At 39.9% G+C, this 20,335-nt stretch overlaps 1 protein-coding gene and 1 long non-coding RNA gene across 5 annotated transcripts in view; one reads left to right on the forward strand and one right to left on the reverse strand.

Moving 5' to 3' along the window:
• The first annotated feature begins 473 nt into the window (after positions 1-473).
• Positions 474-14,618, forward strand: LOC140506447 (uncharacterized). 4 transcript variants are annotated; one of them, XM_072613627.1, is made up of 5 exons: positions 474-717; positions 798-1,022; positions 1,993-2,124; positions 9,327-9,376; positions 10,552-14,618. In XM_072613627.1, exons 3-5 carry the CDS (start codon positions 2,102-2,104, stop codon positions 14,595-14,597), a joined length of 4,119 nt encoding a protein of 1,372 aa, XP_072469728.1. In that variant the 5' UTR covers positions 474-717; positions 798-1,022; positions 1,993-2,101; the 3' UTR covers positions 14,598-14,618. The 4 variants fall into 4 exon arrangements, with proteins under 4 accessions (XP_072469728.1, XP_072469727.1, XP_072469730.1 ...); XM_072613626.1 differs by having other exon boundaries at positions 846-1,022; XM_072613629.1 differs by lacking the exon at positions 1,993-2,124.
• The window catches only part of LOC140506448 (uncharacterized), a 49,834-nt gene continuing 40,014 nt past the window's right edge, over positions 10,516-20,335 (reverse strand). Inside the window, exon 5 of the long non-coding RNA XR_011967935.1 lies at positions 10,516-10,636. This is a non-coding gene — a long non-coding RNA (uncharacterized lncRNA). The remainder of the gene's footprint in view (positions 10,637-20,335) is intronic.

Raw genomic sequence — 20,335 nt, forward strand, 5'->3', positions numbered from 1 at the left:
TGGGCCTTAGAGACCACTTTCATTTCACAGATGAGGAAGTGACTTGCCCAAGGTCACACAGGCAGCAAACAGCAAAGGAAAGATTTTATCACAGATTTCTGTAACTTCAAAGCAAGAAATCTTTCTGCTCTATCACCTAGACTCCCCGACTGGAGTTAAAAACTCATGAATTTTATGCTCAATAAAAAGTGAATCCTCTGTGGAAAGCAGTCCGGGGAGGGATGGAGAGGATGCTAGTGGGGATATGGGTGTCCAATTGGTTAGAACCAACAAGAAATTTAGTAGTTAATATAGCGCTGAGACAGAGCAACTTGTATTCAGTGAACCAGTTATATACCTATCTCTGCACATCCCTGAATGACTGGTCTCTTAGAGATGGGTGGGGCAACTCTGACTGCTGATGGACAAAGGACAACTAGTATTTTATGATGTCAAGGACAACTCAGATCCCTTACCTGGGATAGAGGTACCTAAAAGCTCAGTCTAACTATAAGTAACTGATGAAGCCTCTCTTTCTCTGCATCCTATGATGCAGACATCTTAGGAGAGAGTGCCACTTTTTCTTAATTGACTGATAGTACTTTTAGCCACTCTATTTTTGTATCAGGCGATGTAGTCTCTTTGCCTTTCTCTCTTGGAAAAGCTTGTTGCTACCAAGGACCAAAAGCTGCCAAAAGGACATAGTCTGTTTCTAGCTCTTCCTGAAGTTCTTAACTGGTAAGAGGTCTTGTGGGGCTTGCTCTATGTGCTGGGAAGAATTTTTTTTCAGCTGTAAAAATGATAAAATTTTCTTGTAGTCAGAAATGGAAATAGGAAAGGACTGAAGGTCTATCTGTGCTCAACAGAGAAAAGAACATGCTTATCAGCTTGAAAAACCTAGATCAGGGAGCCCCTGTTGATCCTTCAGCAGAGAAGCAGCTAAGAAGCAAATACAAGGCTCTGTAGAGTTGGAAGGATTTGAAAGGATGGATTAGACACTGAAAAGAGCTCTGCCTGACTTTCTGGAGTCAAGGGGACAGCAGGTGGGTTCAAATCCCAACTGGTTCGAATGCACCTTGGGCAAGTCACTTCATAGTTTCCTTATCTGCAAAATGTAGTAGATACTACACTGTAAAGTGTAGTAGATAAGATAGTTAATGGGATTGGGAATCACAAAGATCTGGGTTCTTAAGAGACTTTTAATAACAACGACAATGAGCAAATCTGTTAACTTCTCTGTGCCTCAGTTTCCTCATCTGTAAAATGAGGGTCAAAATTTAATGGCCTTTAATGTCATTTCACACTCTAAACTGAGGTAATTAAGATCATTGATCCTTATCCTGAGTGTGATATTCCAAAGTGGTTTCAATGGTTTTTCAAGTAATTCTCTACTCTGCCCCAAAAAAATCACCATCATGATATCTTTAAATAGAAGTAACAACTTTAAGTATCTTGAGAAAATAAGGGATTGGCATATGAGGATTCAGAGTGGGGAGAAGAGATTTGGTATAATAAAATAAACCCAAACTACCAAAGATGACTCTAATAATTATGTTTTCTGTTTTCATTCTCACTGATTGTGTGAAGACATTCCAGTAAGTGTTTATTGAGAGACTGCTAAGCAAAAATCACAAGATCAAATCTGTTGAAGTTTATGTCTAAGCCCCATGGACAGTATTGGATTTCCCAGAGGTTTTCCCTGGGCACCATAAGCCAAGATTTGCTTTGATGATAAATGTTGTATATATGAAGGTTCTTTGACAGGGTAGATATTACAAATGTCTGAAAGGAAAATACTCAACAAGGATTTGCTATAATATAAAAGCAAACAAATGAAACAAAAAAATTAACGCAAACCAAAAACCAAATAGTGTCCTCAAAAAGTTTAAATTATATTGCAAGAGTTATTATCCTGGGGCCTATGAGACTGAGGTTTTTTTCCAATATTTTGATAACTACATTTCAATATGATTGGTTTCCTTTGTAATCCTATGCATTATTTTGCCCTTTAAGATATTATTCTGAGAAGGGGTCCATAGGCTTCACAAGACCACCAAAGAAAAAGGGGCCCAGGCTACCAGAAAATGAAGATGCTGTAGAACGTTCTGAACAGAGGAGTCACATGATCAGACCTTGTGCTTTAGGGTATCATTTTTTATATATATATTTAAATTTTTCAGTTCTAAACATTCACTTCCAAGAGAATTTGAATTCAAAATTTTGTTCTCATCTCTCCCCAACCCCATCCCAGGACAGCATGCACCCCATCCACCCCTTCCTCCAGTCTGTCCCCATTTCCATTACCCACCCTTCTTCCATCCCCCTTCCCTTCTATTTTCCTGTAGGGAAAAATAGATTTCTACACTCCATTGTCTACTCCAAGTTTAATTCCCAGTTGCATGCTAAAACAATTTTTAACATTCATTCTTAAAGCTTTGTGTTCCATATTCTCTCCCTCCTACCCACCCTCATTGAGAAAACAAGCAATTCAGTATAGGTCATACATGTGTAACAATGCAAAGCACTTCCATAATAGTTATGCTGTAAAAGATTAACCACATTTCCCTCTGTCCTATCCTGTCCTCCATTTATTCCATTCTCTCCTTGCACAATAGTGTTTGCTTCTGATTATCTCTTTCCCCAATTTGCTGTCCCTTCTATTATCTTCCCTCTCCTATTCCCTTCCCCCTTGCCTTCCTACAGGGTAAAGTAGATTTTCATATCCAATAGAGTGTGTGTTATTCTCTCCTTAAGCCAAATCCCATGAGACTAAGGCTCAATTATTTCCTTTCATCTCCCCCATCTTCCCCTCCATTGTAAAAGCTCTTTCTTCCCTCTTTCATGTGAGATGATTTGCTACATTCTACCTCTCCCTTTCCTGTACTCCTAGTATATTCCATTCAACAGTAAATTTTATTTTTTTAGGTGTTCTCCCTTCATATTCAGCTCACCCTGTGCCCTCTGTCTATGTGTGTGTATATATATATGTATATATGTACATATATGTGTGTGTATGCATATACACATATATACATACACATATACATACCTACATATATATAATATACACATACATACATGCCCATATACACCTACATATATATGTATATATATATATATATATATATATATATATATATATATATATATATATATATATATAAAACATGTATATGTATATACACATATATTCCCTCTAACTACCCTAATATTGAAAAAGGTCTCATGAGTTACAAATAGCTTCTTGCCATGTAGGAATGTAAACGTTCAACTTTAATGAATTCCTTAAGGCATCTCTTTCCTGTTTACCTTTTCATGTTTCTCTCGATTCTTGTATTTGAAAGTCAAATTTTCTATTCATCTCTGGTATTTTCAACAAGAACCCTTGGAATTCCTCTATTTCATTTTTTTCCCCTGAAGTGTGATATTCAGTTTTGCTGGGTAGGTGATTCTTGGTTTTAATCTTAGCTCCTTTGACCTCTGGAATATCATATTCCAAGCCCTTCTATCCCTTAGTGTGGAAGCTGCTAAATCCTGTGTTATCCTGATTGCATTTCCACAATACTTGAATTGTTTCTTTCTGACTACTTGTAATATTTTCTCCTTGACCTGGGAACTCTGGAATTTGGCTACAATATTTCTAGGAATCTTCATTTTGGACTCTCTTTCAGGAGATGATCAGTGAATTCTTTCCATTTCTATTTTACCCTCTGGTTCTAGAATGTCAGGGCAGTTTTCTTTGATAATTTCTTGGAAGATGATGTCTAGGCTCTTTTTTTAAAGATCATGGTTTTCAGGTAGACCAATAATTTTAAAATTATCTCTCCTGGATCTATTTTCCAGGTCAGTTGTTTTTCAGTGAGGTATATCACATTGTCTTCTATTTTTTCATTCTTTTGGTTTCATTTTATAATTTCTTGGTTTCTCATAAAGTCATTAGCTTTCATCTGCTCCATTCTAATTTTTAAAGAACTATTTTCTTCAGTGAGCTTTTGAACCTCCTTTTCCATTTGACTAATTTTGCTTTTTAAAGCATTCTTCTCCTCTTTGGCTTTTTGGACCTCTTTTGCCATTTGAGTTAGTCTATTTTTTAAAGGTGTTATTTTCTTCAGCGTTTTTAGGGGTCTTCTTTAGCAAGTTGTTGACTCCCTTTTCATGATTTTCTTGCATCTCTCTCATTTCTCTTTCCAATTTTTCCTCCACCTCTCTTACTTAATTTTCAAGATCCTTTCTGAGCTCTTCTATGGCCTGAGACTGTTGTATATTTTTTTTGCAGGTTTTAGATGTAGAAGTCTTGACTTTGATGCTTTCCTTTGATGGTATGCTTTGTTCTTCCACATTCGAAAGGATGGGGGAAAATGCATGTTCATCAAGAAACTAACCTTCTATAGTCTTACTTTTTTCCCTTTTGGGGGCATTTTTCCAGCCCGTTACTTGACTTTTGAGTCCTCTGTCAAATGGAGGGTATAGTCTAGGGACCTGTTAAGTTCTCAGTTCCTCCAAGGTGTCACAATCAAGGGAGAGGAGCTTACTTCTCTCCTGGCCTGCGCTCTGGTCTGGTCTTTTCTGAGCAGGATCTGTGAGTAGGATTCCCTCTCCAGAGTCTCCACCAGCTGCACCATGCCAATGCTCCTCCTCACCCCAAGACCTCCACTCAAGACTGAGGAGGGTTTCACTTTGACGGATGTGTGTTGGATGGACTAGAGGTGAGAGAAAAGATGCTCTGAGTTGAGTGAGAACCACCAGAACAACGCTGCTCTAGATGTTCACGGGAGAACATCTACTTTTCCATGCTTCCTAGGCTACACTCCTCAGGAGTAGGAAGAGACTTATTTATTTGCCCAGTTCTTCTCCAGCCTTATTTCCTTAGTCTCTGCTAAGATCTTTGACTTTTCCATTACTTAAAAGTTCAGCATCATTTTGATGATCTCTTCATTTATGTTGTAGTTATTGCACATATTATTTTTTTTCATTCAGGCTTATTTCATCAGATCACATATATTTTCTTCCCACATTCCTCTGATTTCCTCTTATTCATATTTTTTTGTCTGGTGGCATTCTGTAAAAATCATAGACTGCATTTTTTTTCAATCATTCCCTAATGAATTCACATATACTTTATTTTTATACTTTATTTTCTGTTCTTTGGTAGGATAAAGAGAATCACTAAGAACATTTTGACATTCGTCAGATCATTTGTTTCTTTTACTTCCTTGAGATATTAATATGCCCGCTTGTGGGATTTCCAGGTCAAAGAGATAGTTCTAATCACTTTTCTTTGAATAATGCCAAGCTGACCACTTTATAGCTCCATCAGCCAGGTACATCAACTAGTGCATGCCTGACTGAAGCAACAACCTCTGCAACACCGATTGCCCTTATCTTTGACTTATCTTTGTCAGTCTTCACAGAATGCATGCAACCTCAGAGTGATTTAAATTTGCAGTTCTCTCACTACAATATTTGAAACATGTTCTTATAATTAATGACTTACAAAATGTGGTTTATTATTTATGATGTAAGGAACACTTTCATAAATCACTTATAGTTTATAAATTTTTCTTTTCAAAATTGTTTTAGAAATTTTTCTATTTAGTGTTGGCTATAGGCTTTAGATTGACCAGACCCGTGATTTCAAAGAGCTGGATTCTCGTTGTTGGTCCTACATTCTTAAAGAGGATCAATGACATCAGGAGGGAGATGTCTTGATTTGCCAGTGAATTGGATTTAAGTGAAGCAGAGCTGTGCAAAGTCATCAGCCTCACTTTCTCCTCCAAAGTCATCAGAGTCCTTTTGCAAGACATAAGTCAAGAAGACTGGAGATGGCCCAGGATACAGTGGGGGACCTTGGCCTTTTTAAGCTAAGGCAGGGGTGGGAAATCTGTGGCCTCAAGGCCACATGTGACCCTCTAGGTCCTCAAGTGCAGTCCTTTGACTGAATCCAAACTGCACAGGATAATTGGATTCAGTCAAAGGACTCCACTTGAGGACCTAGAGGGCCACATGTTACCTTGAGATTTCTTTTCCAGGGTTCAGTTTGTCTGAGGCAAAGTTCATTCAGTAATTAAAGGCTAAGTAAGAATTGAGGCAAAAGATAGCCCAGTTTGCCTTCATAAGCAGTCAGTTTGGGAGGAGAAGACCCTCAGAGATCCTAGCCAGTTCGGAAACAATTGCTATTTACACTCACTCTGAGCAACATAGAAAGGTCCTGGTAAGAGGAAGTCTTGCTGTCTCTATCTGTCTTTTTGACTCTGTCTCTTTCTCTCCATCTCTATCTTTCTATCTTTCTCTCCCTCTTCCTCTCTCTCCAGTCCCTCCTTCCCTCCCCCTGTTTCTTCTCCCCTCCACACACACATGCACATACATATACACAGTTGGAGAATGACCCAGCTTTAATAGCTTAAATGTATAATCTATGATGACTTAAATATATGCACATATACATTTAATATAGACACACATGCATAAACTCCACCATGTATACTCATACATGAGTATGCAAATCGGTCAATGAACATTTACGAAGTGCCTACTACGTGCTAGATACTATGCTAAGAGCTAGGGATCCAAAACAGGTAAGAGGCAGACCCCCAATGAACTCAGGATCCAGTGAAGGAGACCACATGCAAACAAATACATACAAAGCAAACTATGCGCAGAACAAATGGGAAATACTGAACAGAGGAAAGGCACTATTAAGGGGGCTGGGAAAGGTTTCCAGTAAAAGATGGGATTTTAATTAGGATTTAAGGGAAGTCAGTAGGCAGAGTTGAGAAAGGCAAGTGCCTCAGACGTGAGGGATAGTCAGAGAAAATGCCCAGAGCCAAGAGATGGAGTGTTTTGTGCATGGAACAAGCAGGAGATCAATGTCACCAGATTATAGAGTATATGTCAGGAAAAAAGTGTAACAAGATTGCAAAGGGAGGAGGGATCTTGGTGATGAAGGGCTTTGAATGCTAAACAGAGCATTTTCTATTTGTTCCTGGAAGCAATGGGAAGCCACAGAGGTTTTTCTAGTAGAAGAGAATGACATGGCCGAATCTGCACTTTAGGGAAAATTACTTTAGTGGCTGAATGGAGGATGGAGTGGGGTGAGGAGAGACTTGAAACAGGCAAACTCACCAGCAAGCTGTTGTGATAGTCCAGCAGGAAGTTGATAAGGGCTTGCTCTAGAATGGTGCAGTGTCAGAGAGGAGAAGGGAGCATATTCAAAAGATAGTGCAGAGGGAACATCAATAGGCCTTGGATATGGGAGCTGAGGTAGTGAGGAGTTCAGGCTGACTCCTCAGTTGTAAGCTGAAGGGACTGGGAGAATGGTGTTGCTCTCTACAGTAACAAGGAAGGTGGGGGTGGAAGGGCAGGGAGAGTTTGGGGAAAAGATAATGAGTTCTGTTTTGAACATCATGAGCTTAAGATGTCTACTGGACATCCAGTTTGAGATGTCTGAAAGGCATTTGGAGATAGAAGGTCAGGAGAGAGTTGGGAGCAGGAAAAGTACATTTGAGAATCATCAGTGTAGAGATGGTAATTCATTCCGTGGGAGCTGATGAGATGACCAACTGAAGAAGTATAGAAGGAGACAAGAAGAGGACCCATCTGAGGGACATCTGTGGTTAGAGGGCATGATCCAGAGGAGGACCCAGCAAAGCAGAGTGAGAAAGAGTGGTCATATAGGTAGGAGGAAAACCAGGAGAAAATGTGTCCTAGAAAGAAGAGTGTATCAAGGAGGAGAGAGTGATCAGTAACATCAAAGGCTGCAGAGAAGTCAAAGAGAATGAGGTTTAAGAAAAGGTCATTGGCTTTAGCAGCTGAGAGATCATTGGTAACTTTGGAGAGAGCAGTTATGGTAGAATCATAAGGTCAAAAGGCAGATTATAAGGGGTTAAGTGAGAAGAAAAAAAGGTGGAGGGACCTGTGGTAGACAGTCTTTTCCAGGAATAAAGCTATAAAGGGCCAAAGAGATGTAGGATGATAGTTAACAGGGATGGTAAGATCAAGTGAGAATTTTTTGAGGATGGGGGAGACATGGGCATATTTGTAGTATATAGGGAATGAGTCAGGAGATAAGGGAGTGATCAGAAATAAGTGAAAGAGCAGAGATAATAGAGGGGACAATCTCTTGGGGGAGATGGGATGAAATGAGATCACTTGAACAGATAGATGGGTCAGTCTTGGTAAGGAGAAAATCTAGCTCATCATGTAAGACAGGGGTAATGGAGGAAAATGTGGCAGAAAGCACCTAGTAGAAGGAAATGAAGAAGGGAGAAGAGGGAGTTCATGGTAAATGGTCTCATTTTTTTTCTGTGAAATAGGAGGTGAGGATCTCAACTGAAAAAGTAGGGAGAGGAAGAGCCATGGCAGGTTTGAGGAATGATAAAAAAAATTTGGAAGAGCTGCTGTGGAGAATGGGACAGTGAATTGATAAAGGAAGTATCATAGGATTGTCTAGCCAGGGGTGAGGGCCCAGTTGAGGTTGTGTAACATAAATTTGTACTGGACCCAATCAGAATGGTTATTTGATTTTCTCTACTTTAATTCATATATATACATACATATGTGTGTGTGTGTGTGTGCGTGTGTGTATGTGCATATGGATGTATACACACCAAGTTGTATTGGTCAGTTCCCTGTATGTGTGCCAATTCTCTGCAAAATTTTAGATAGACTTTTACCACTAATGTTACATGCAAATATTGCTCCTACTTGACTATTTCTCCTTTAATCAGTTCCTTTCTTCAGAAAAGATTTTACCAATGTTAGCAGCTAGGTGGCACAGTGAATAAAGAGCTAGGCTTGGAATCAGAAAAATTCATCTTCCTGAGTTCAAATTTAGCCTCAGACACTTTACTAGCTATATGACCCTGGGTAAGTCACTTAACCATGTTGGCCCCAGTCCTCACCTGTAAAATGAGCTGGAGAAGGAAATGGCAAAGCACTCCAGTATCTTGGCCAAGAAAACCCCAAAACAGGCTTACAAAGAGTTGAACCCAATTGAAACAACTGAACATCCATAAACGTACCAATGATAGAAGTCAATATGGGGTTGAAAAAGGGGAAAAGAAGAGGGAAGACCTGGAAGACAGACACTGGCTTCACTTTTTTTTTAAGAGGTTAATCCTAAGGTAAGGAGATAATTTATCCATAGGGTAGCAGTGACTGTAGAATGGGGACAAGGGGAATCAGGTTTAGAGAAGAAATGGCCCAAAGGCCCTGGCAGGGTAGGGTCAATTTTCATGGCAGCCAATTTATTTGACTGTTAACGTTTCAAAGCCCATTGGGAGGGGAAAGGGACATTAGAGCCAGAATTCTTGCCACTTATTTGTTAACAAATTATTTCCCCCCCCCAGGAAATCCTTTAGTAGCCAAATGGGGAGAAGACACAGGATATTTCCCAAAGGTGAGAACTTTGTTTTTCAACAATCTTAAATGCCCAACCTCACACACCACACACACACATATACACTTACACACACAGTCACATACACAAACACATATACACATACACAAAATCACAATCACATCTCTCTCTTTTTTTTTTTTTTTTTACCATTTGTGGTAGCATTCATCCATTCTGTCATGATCCTATGAATGCTAAGAACCAACGAGATATAGTGAGTAGAAAGAAGATTCATCTAAAAATCAGAAGATTTGTGTTCTGGTCCTAGCCATGTAACCTTGAACTAAGAAACTTTAAGATCTCTGAATTTCAGTGTCCTATCTTTTAGGCCTGGACGTCCATCTTTTTGGTAGATTTTGGGCAAATCACTTAACTATCTAAGCCTCACTTAGTCCCAGCTGTAAAAAAGGCTTAATATTCACACTCTGCCTAAAAGAGTTGTTGCCAGCAAGACCAGAGTTCAAATCTGGCCTTAGACACTTATTAGACACATGACACTGGGCAAGTCATTTAGCCCCTGTTTATCTCAGTTTCCTTATCTGTTAAACAGGTAGAAAAATAGCCCTTGGCTCCCAGGACTATTGTGGGGATAAGATCAGATAATATTTGTACAACACTATGCAAACCTTAAAGCACCGTATAAACATTAGCTATTATATTTTTATTATTATTATTACTGTGTGAACGGTTTAAGAGCAACACTTATAATTATAAATTATATATAGTATAATATAATTATATAATATAGAAATACATCATCTTATATATAATATATTATTAATCATATAATATATTATAATTATATGTATTATATATAATTGTAAATTATATATAAAGTATGTTATATTAATTAAAGCCAATAATTAATTATACATAATATAATTATAACTATATAAAATAATATTATTATTATATAAATATGATCTCCTTTATTTATCACATAGGGTTAATGATATCTACTTGAGAAACGTGAATTTCTGGATCAAAGGAAGCAATAAATGTAAAACATTTTTAAAACTGTCAAGTACTTACAGAAATGTTAGTTGCTGCTATGCTTAGAAAAGTCCATTCCTTTGGTCCATTTCTTCTTCCCCTCCATGCCTCTGCCCAAAATGCTGCATATGTAAATAATTTTTTGGCTGCCCTCACTCATGTAGTGTCTTCTTCATCAGCAGAATTGGTCCAGTTCCCTCAAAATAGCCTCTATCACCAGGCCTCATCTGTGCTGTTACCATGTCCTCCACACCGGATTTCACCATTCTGGGAAAAAGAATACCGGTCAAAGGCTGAACTGACATCCCTCCTCAAACAACCATCTGGTACTCCCCAACCACCACACCGTCACTACCACAAGAACATACAAGAGCCCCCACCCAGGATCAAACATCCAGCCGTTGCTTCTAAGATGCCCCAACTTGATAATAGAGCAATGGCAGTGCCATTGCCCCATCTTCATCACCTGGCTAAACCATCATCTCATCACAAGCATCGTACAGTGGCTCCAGTCTTGCCTTTACCTAGGACTGATATCCCAACCAAAAAAACTCCTGGACTTTTGGCTACCATTGAACAATGCCTTATACCTCCTCTTGGTCCCAAACACCAGCATGATTCTTCTTCAGATCCTGACCACCGTTTGGAGAATCCTTCAGGTTCTGACCACCTTCCTAAGATTTTTCCAGCCTGTGACCATTCAGGTATTGAGAATCCAACACTTATCAACCAAAATAACCCAAATCCACCCTTCTCTGACCATCAGACTGAGGTTCCATTAGGTGAGAGCCACAGGCCCAGGGCTACTACTGTAGCCAGAATAGTTTCTGACACCCAGGCCAAGACCAATGGACCTTTGACAAAAACCACCACACAGGGGACCAGAGCTTTGCCAAGACCCAGGCGCCGGATCAAGGCTACCAATGCACTGTTAGGACTTTTCAACTTGGACCCTGTACTCCATCCACTTGCAAAATCAATACCTTATAGTCTCTGGACCAGGGTCCCACATTTCAGAACATCAGTCCTAAACTATTGGGTCCAGGCCCAACCTCTGAAGGCATCACGTGACCTCTGGCCCAGGGAAGCAGTGTCCTTTTTACAATACCATGACCGTCGTCCTAGACCATTAGCTGTACCTACATCACATCTGAATAGGAGAAACAGGTCTACAACTGTATACAGGTATAATCCTCGCCTGCCACGTGCACCATGTCCTATTGCCCATACCTCAGTTCAAACAGAGCAAAACAACTGGGAAACAATGCTGCTGAGAAGGTACCTGCTGGAAACATGTTCATCCAGTACTGATGCACAGCCCTCAATTACACCATCAGAGACTTCCATTTCAGTTAAAACTGAAAAAGAGTCCTGGGAAGCAGTATCCCAAGGAACAGATGTCCGGAACACACCTCCATCCAGTCCTCTCCTGGAAACTGACATGACCCCAGAGCCTGGTGTCCATGTGTCCATCCAAACAGAGCTGGATACCTGGGACACAGTTTTCCGAAGAAGAGACCTTCAGGACACACCTCCATCCAGCCCTGTCCTGGAATTTGACATGACTCCAGAGCCTGGTGTCCATGTGTCCATCCAAACAGAGCTGGATACCTGGGACACATTATTCCGAAGAAGAGACCTTCAGGACACACCTCCATCCAGTCCTGTCCTGGAAATTGACATGACCCCAGAGCCTGGTGTCCATGTGTCCATCCAAACAGAGCCAGACACCTGGGACACAATATTCCTAAGAAGAGACCTTCAGGACACACCTCCATCCAGTCCAGTCCTGGAAGCTGACATGACCCCAGAGCCTGGTGTCCATGTGTTTGTCCAAACAGAGTCAGACACTTGGGACACAATATCTCCAAGAACAGACCTCCAAGACACACCTCTATCCAGTCCTGACACGGAAACTGACACAGTCCCAGAGCCTACCATCCATGTGTCCATCCAAACAGAGCCAGATCCCTGGGAAACAATATTCTCAGAGACAGACCAGGACACAGACCGGGATGATATGATAACTCTACTGGATTCAAGCCCCCAGAAGATAACTCTATCTTGTCCTCCTCAGTGGACCACACCTCCATCTAGGCCTGACCAGGCTGAGGATATGCCAGACTTCAATGCCCTGATCACACTTCATCCAGAACTAGAACAGAAAACAATGCCACAGGAAACAGATCACCTGGCTATCCTTCCATCCAGCCCAGATCTGGACACCAAGAATATATCAGAACCTATCATCTATGAGTCAGTTCCAATAAAACAAGAGTACCAGGAAAAAATATTGCCAATTCTATTGGGAATATCCAATCACCAAGAAATAACATTAACAGATGAGGATCATGAGACAGCACCTCCACTGGACTTGGATATCCAGGAGAGAACATTTTCTAGCCCTGATGAGGCAACTACACCTTTGCCCAGCCCTTACCACCAGGCTGAGGACATATCAAACCCTGATGTCCAGGCTGTACTTCAACAGACACTACAACAGTGGGCAACGTTATCAGAGGAAACAAATCTCTGGGATACATTAATGCTTAGCACAGACTCAGAAACTGAGACTGCTCCAGTCGTTCTTGATCCTATCTCAGATGTGATAGAGCAAGAAAAATTTGAAATCATAGATATAATGCCACTGAGAATAGAGGACCAGGAACCAAATCAAATAGTTGAGGATTATGAGGCAACACCACTTTCCTTGAACAGTGATGACCAAGAAAAGGCTCTACCTTGGCCTGACCACCAGGCCCCACCATCCCTCAGCCCTGACCAGAAGCAAGAGAGTGAGGATACAGCACATGACCTTGCCCAAGATGTGGTTCAAAGACACCATGAGTCTGGGGAAAAGACACCACCAAGAACAGACCTAAAAATCAAAATTCTTACAGACCAGGAGGATGAGGCAACACACCCAGTGGACTTAGGCCCTGAAGACCCAGCTCAATTTGTCCTTGAACCCCAGATCATATCTCTACCCGGCCCTGACCAGCAAGCTGAGGATATACCAGATCTAAGTGCCCAGGTGTCACTTCAGCCAGAACCTGACTCCTCTGACACAATGTCTCCAGGAACAGAGCTTCAGTACAACACTCTAGACGACCAGGATCAAAGGGTAATGCCACCATTGAGCTTAGACCATGAAGAAATGACTCTATCTAGTCCTGACCCCTGTGCAAAACACCAATCCAGCCCTGACAGACAGTCAGAAGCTGCTGAAGATCTCAGTACCCAGGCTGTATCTCCAACAGATAGAGAACACTCAGTAAAATCATCTGAGGGTCAAGAACAGGCCACACATCCACCTAGTTCTAACTTCTCAGTCACTCTTCCATCCACCTCAGAAAATGAGGATGAAGCTGGAACAGAGCCCACCGACATGCCAAGCATACCACCAGAAAATGTGACCGAGGAGGAAACAGTCACTCCAAGCCCTGACAAGACTGTATCGCTATCAGGTTCCAGTCACCAGACTAAAGCTCCAACAGGTTGTGACCAGAAGCCTGAGACTGAGATGAGCTCTGACCACCAGGACAAAGTTGAACCTGGGCCCCCACATCAATTCCTTATGACGCCAAAGAGACAGAGTGAATTGCGTTTAAATTACATCAAACCATACACCATCGAGGGGGGGACTGTCTCTGACAAAACTGTTCAAGCCATCATCAATTCCATCCCTCAGGAGAAAATAAAAGATGACATCTGTAAACAGATTCTCCTCCCTCCGAGTCTTGATGGATACAGTCCGTGTAATTATATGGTCTGCTTAATTTGTGCCTCCTGGATCCCTGATGGCTGCCCACATGAAGGGATGAAATATCCATGCGAAGCTCAGTTGCTGGCCATTCCAATACCTGTGCCCACGTCTGAGGAAGAGATTGATGTGAAATTTGTCCTCAAATGCCCCCAGGCAACAGTCGCCTCCCTTTTTAGCACCTCAAACATCCACAGTCATTTGAAAAAGTCAACAGAAAGTGCAGAATTATCTCAGTCAGACTCCATGATTCCTGCTCTTTCAAGACCAAAGTGGCTTCACTTCATCCTAGGCAAGTCTCTCCCACAAGGGAAAAGAGACATCACCAAAAGCCTGGAACTGTCCATAGACCAGGTCATTGAGGAGGGAACCAGCAGCAAAGAAGGGGAAAAGGCCAAGTTACATCGGACATCTTTCAGATCACTCCTGGAAAGATTTCAGTGGAAGCAAAAGGAAACTAAATGACTGTCTTTATTTTGAAAGGAATTGATCCCCCTGTGTATTTTTGAAATTTGTGTCTTATTTTTTTACTGTTCTCTGAGGTATTACAAAGGGCGATGATAAACCTGTTTCTTCTTTTCAGTTCAGGAGGTGACAGACTGCAGGGAGTAAATTCTCCAAGTTCTCTTCTCTTTCTCATTCCATAGTTTATGAAGCTCTGATGAGGATACAAACAGTGCCCTAAGAGTTAAGAGGTGCTTTTCCCTAGTTTATTCTCTAACCTGAAGGCTTCCTAAAGTTTCTTCCTCTTATCTTGAAATACCATAAAATGTCCCATTTATCCTGGACCATAAAATTCCTTGTCTCCCCCCATCCTGGGTCATAAAATTTCCCCTGTCTCCCTTATCTGGTGTCATCTATCTTCCTCATCCTGTCCCTAATCTTCAACCCCCATAAAACCTCTAAAACTGTATCATCATTCTAAAACCTATATAAGCATAACTTCCCCAGATATTGGCATCTCATTTAACTTCCTTGCTAAGGAGGTCCAGGATGCTTTTTCACATAAAATAAAAAGCTCCCAAAAAGCTCCCAAAACAGATGGTCCAAGTGAATTCTTTCATATCTGAAGTTGCTCTCTCAACTCTGACCTCAACAGTCCCCTATGATACACTTGGGAGAACATGGACAATAGTCATACAGGATGGGCATGCATGAGTGGGTTACAACCTACATCTTTGATGGAACTATTTAGATCAATGAAATCACAAGTATATTTGCTTATTTAACCAGATAGACTGTACTTAGAATTAATGGCTCCCCCTGGGCCAGAAAAATTTCATTCTTTGCCCTTCCTCACACTCTATGTTATAGCAACTTAGTAAATGTTTTCCTAGGTTAAACTATCTTTGAAACTCTTTATCCTAGCTCATTTCCTTAAGTCACACCTTCAAAGGAAACACAAACATTACAAAATCACAGGATTTTAGAGTTGGGAGAGGAACCTCAGCAACCACTTAATCTGATCCATTTTCACAAAACTCTCCACGATGATATACTCCAAAATTGATTGAAAGGACCCCATAACCTCATATGGCAGACCATTCAACATTGTGAAAGTTGTCACTATTAGGAATTTTTCCCTTGCATCAAGACTCTCTATGGTTCTGATCCACTCTTTACTCCTGTTTTTGATCTCTTGGGAATGAACAGGAAAAAATCAAATCTCTTCTCAAATGTTTGAAGAAAGCTTCTCCCACTCCACCTTGGCCCACCTCCAATACTGTGTCTTCTCTTATCTAGTCTAAACATTCTCAGTTCCTTCAACCAGTCCTCAGTGGCACAGATTCCAGTCCCTTCATCATCCTGGTAGCCTTCTTTTGGACCTTCTCAAGGCCACCAGTCTCCTTCCTAAATTGTGATATCCCAACCTGAATTCTATACTACAAAATGTAGTCTGACCACAGTAGAGTCCAACAAAATGATCAGATCCTCTTCATTTATGGAAACTATACTTCCGAATTCCACCTAAGATAATACTAATTTTGGAGATGTCATATCATACTGTTGATTCATTTTGTGTTTGCAATCCCCTAAAATCCCATAAATCTTTTACATTTTTTTTGGACAAATTGCTTTCTAACCAAACCTCTTGCATCCTGTGCTTGTAAAGTCAAATTATTAAATCTAAGCATAAGGTTTTATTTTATTTGTCCCTAATAAATTTCATATTGTTCGATTTTGCACTAAGTTCTAGCTTGTCAAGCTCTTTTTGAACCCTGAAATATCATCCAGTATGTCAACAAACTCTCTGAGTTTCAAGTATCTAAAAATGTGATACAAATGCCACCTATCCCTTTGTGCAAGTCATTGACAAAAATAGTGACCAGCACAAAGTCAAGCACAGATCCCTGGGACACTATACTAAAGACCCTCCAGGTTCAATTCAATTTCAATTCATTACAAGTATCTCTTATGGGGCTGCTACTGGGCCAAGATCTAGAGATATATATAAGAAAAAAGAAAGACAGTTCTTGCCCTGAGGGAGCTTACAATTTAATACAGGAAGACGATACACAAAAGAAAGCTGGAAAGGCAAGAAGGCCACCAAGGGGTACAGATGCAACATAATGTCATGTTGACATTCAATCATTAGGACCATGGTTTGAGTCCTACCATTTAATATCTGGATCCTTCCATTTGTACTGTACTATTATATGTACTATTGTTAAAATAAGAAAAGTATGACATTTTATCAATTTTGCTAGAATCAAGTTGATGTCATGCTCACAGTTTCATGCTTCTAAATGTATTAGTTATTCAAAAGGTCTATCATTTTATCCCACAAATGAATAATTCTTCAACCTTTAAATAAGACGAAAAAGAAATTCATCCTATTGCTAACCTTCTGGTGGTGAGCCTATCTAAATGCAAGTCAATGAAGTATTTATTACTATGTGCCAAGCACTGTGCTAGGCACTGGGGATACAAAATACAAAGAAACAGTCTCTACTTGCAAGAAACATATGTCTTGTGTCTTCTCATGGAGAAGACAAGTACATTTCATATGCACACATATATATACACACATATGTGTGTGTGTATATGTATATATATATACATATACATACGTATATATATATATACATATATGCATGTATAAACAAAAAGAATAACTAGAAATGCCAAGCTGGAATGAAGGGCACTAGCAGTTGGGATCAGGAAAGACAACGTAGATACTTAATGTAGATACTTAAGTGACATCTTGAAGAAAGAGAAGGAAATGATGAGGTGGGGGTGAGGAGGGAGGGCATTTCAGGCATGGGGGATAGCTTAAGAATGGGAAATGGAGTATCATATATAAGAAGCAGTATGTGGCCATTTTGACCAGATCACAAAGTACAAAATGAGAAGTAACCAATGCGGCTGGAGAAATGAATTGGATCAGAAAGTAAAAGGCTTTAAAAACCAAATATAGTAGAACCTCAGTTTATGAGTAACCTAGTTTACATATGCTTTGCTGGATGAGGAAAAAGTTTTTGCAAAATTTGTCTTGCAGAATGAACAAAAATTTGCAATACAGCTTCAAAATTTTGTTGAAAAACATCACCCAAATAAGGCTGTAGCAATGAGAGCCATGAATATTTTTTAATGATAATGCAATACCACATTTCTGTGACAATCTGAAAAAACATCAAAAACAAGCATTGTTAGACTTCTAGTCAGGAGAGAATGTAAAGAAAAACAATCAGTCAAAACATGAAAGTGATTCTAAAAACTGAAAAATAAGTGAAGGCAATAGTGCTGGTCTTACTTTTAGTGAAAGTAACATAGAGAGAACACTCCCAATACTGACATATCTGATGTTCTCATGGAAGGAGAATCTCCTTCCAAGCAATAACCCTTCCTCCTCCTTGCTCTTGTCTCCTTCACACCAGCCACAACTCTTCTCAAAGGTAATAGTGCAGGTTAATTTATTTTATTTTCAGTTTACATTGTGTATTAATAATTGCTATTGTATTTCAGGAACATTAGGGATAAAATACATACTTAAAATTATAAATAACTATATTTGTATGAATATTTTTGGAGATATGGTATCGATCATCTGACTTTACATTATTTCCTATGGGAAAATTCACTTTGCAATATGAACAAATCGCATGATGAACAGAATCTCAAAATGAATTAAATTCGTAAACTGAGGTTCTACTGTACAGTAATATAAATTCTATCCTAAGATCAAAAAGGAGTCACTGGAGTTTACTGACAAAGGGAGTGACATCTGAGCTTAAGGAAAATCACTATGGAACTACTCCAGCACTAAGCATAGTGTTACACACATAGTAGGCATTTAATAAATATTTTTTAATTGATTGCTTGGCTAGAATGGGGAGAAATTTCAGTCAGGAAGACCAATTAGAAGGCTTTTGCAAAAATTCAGGTGAGATTAGATGAGTGTTTGAACTAAAATGGTAGCTGTGTGAATAGAAGGGAGTTGGATTCAAGAGATGCTATGAAGACAGAAGTAGCAAGATTATCGATCAATTGGCTATGTGGAATGAGAGAAAGTGAGGAGGTGAGGATCTTTTGATGGAAATGAGGTTTGGGAAAGAGCAGGGTTTGGGGGAAAAGATAATGAGCTCAGTCTAGGATATATTGAGTGTGAGACCTTGCTAAGATATTTAATTTATTTTTAAAATTATATATTTAGTGTTTTATTTTTCCCTAATTACATGTAAAAACAATTTTTAGCATTCATTTTTAAAATTTTGAGTTCCAAATTCTTTCCCTCCCTTCCCCCAATCCCCATCATTGAGAAGGCAAGCAATTTTATATATGTTTTACATGTGTAGTCATGTAAGACATATTTCCATATTAGTCAAATTGTAAAAAAAAAAAATAGATCACCCCCCCACCAAAAAACCACAAGAAAAATAAAGTTTAAAAAAGTATACTTCAATCTGTATTCAGACTCCATCAGTTCTTTCTCTGGGGATGGATATCATTGTTCATCATAAGTGGGACATTTAGTTTTAAATGTCGGATAGGCAACTGGTGATTCTGGACCAAATTTCAAGGAGGGGGGAGAGAAAGTTTGGGGGAGAGATAGAAGAGGGGAGAGAGAAGGAGAGGCAGAAAGGGGAAGAGGGAGTATCTACTTGGAGATGATAGTTAAACTTTAGGGAACTGATAATTAGGTTACCAGATGAGAAAACATAGTGGGAGAAGAGAAGAGAGTCTGGCTTTGGAGTCAGAGGAATACTCACAGTTAAAGGGCTAGATGTAAAAGATGATCCAGGAAAAGAAATTAAGGAGGCTCAGACAAGTAGCAGAACAAGTAGAAAGTACTATCACAAAACCCCAAAAAGAAGGGAAGAAGAGGAAGGGATGGTAAACAGTGTAAAATACAACAGCCAATTCAGGAAGGATGAGTACTTTTTTTTTTCTTTATAAAAGACATCAGATTTAGCAATCAAGGTGTCATAACTTTTAGGGTAATTTCAGTTCCACAACAAGGTCTAAAGCCAAAGGATTGAAAAGTGAGTGATAGGAGAAAAACTGGAGGGACCATAGAAGACTTTTTCTAGGAGTCTGGCTGAGGAAGTGAAAAGGGCTATGGGCCTCTTAGGGATGGAAGGTCCAGTGAAGTTTTTGGGAGTGGTATTTTGGATTCGAAAGATTTGCACATGTTTGAGGGGAGAGGTGAAAGAACCACAAGACAAAGGCTGAATATTTAAGAAAGAGGATAGTTGAAGTAGAAATCTTCTGAAGAAGATGGGAGGGGATGGGATTAAGGGCACATGAAAATCAATTGGCTTTAGCAAAAAGAGCTACCTCAAACTGGGAAGTTGAGGAAAAGATGAAGCAAAAGTGGGGAGGGGGTGAGGTGGGTGATGTCAAGGGGGTCCAAGAGAATGGGAGGAAAGGGGGCTCATAGTGAATTGCTTGAATTTTTTCTTTTTTTGTGTGTGTGCTTTTTTTTATAATTAATTTATTTTTAGTTTTCAACCTTCATTTCCACAAGATTTTGAGTTCCAATTTTTCTCCCCATCTCTCCCCTCCCCCTACCCAAGACTATGCATTCTGATTACACTTTCCCCCAATCTGCCCTCACTTCTATCACATCCCTCCCTTCCCTTATCCCCATCTTTTCCCCAAATTCAGTGAGCATGTTATTCCCTCCTTAAGCCATATGTGATGAGAGTAAGCTTCACTTTTTCCCTCTCACCTCCCCCCTTTTCCCTTCCACTGAGAAAGCG

Source organism: Notamacropus eugenii, chromosome 5, assembly GCF_028372415.1.
Source record: "Notamacropus eugenii isolate mMacEug1 chromosome 5, mMacEug1.pri_v2, whole genome shotgun sequence".
In the NCBI taxonomy this organism is placed as follows: domain Eukaryota; kingdom Metazoa; phylum Chordata; class Mammalia; order Diprotodontia; family Macropodidae; genus Notamacropus; species Notamacropus eugenii.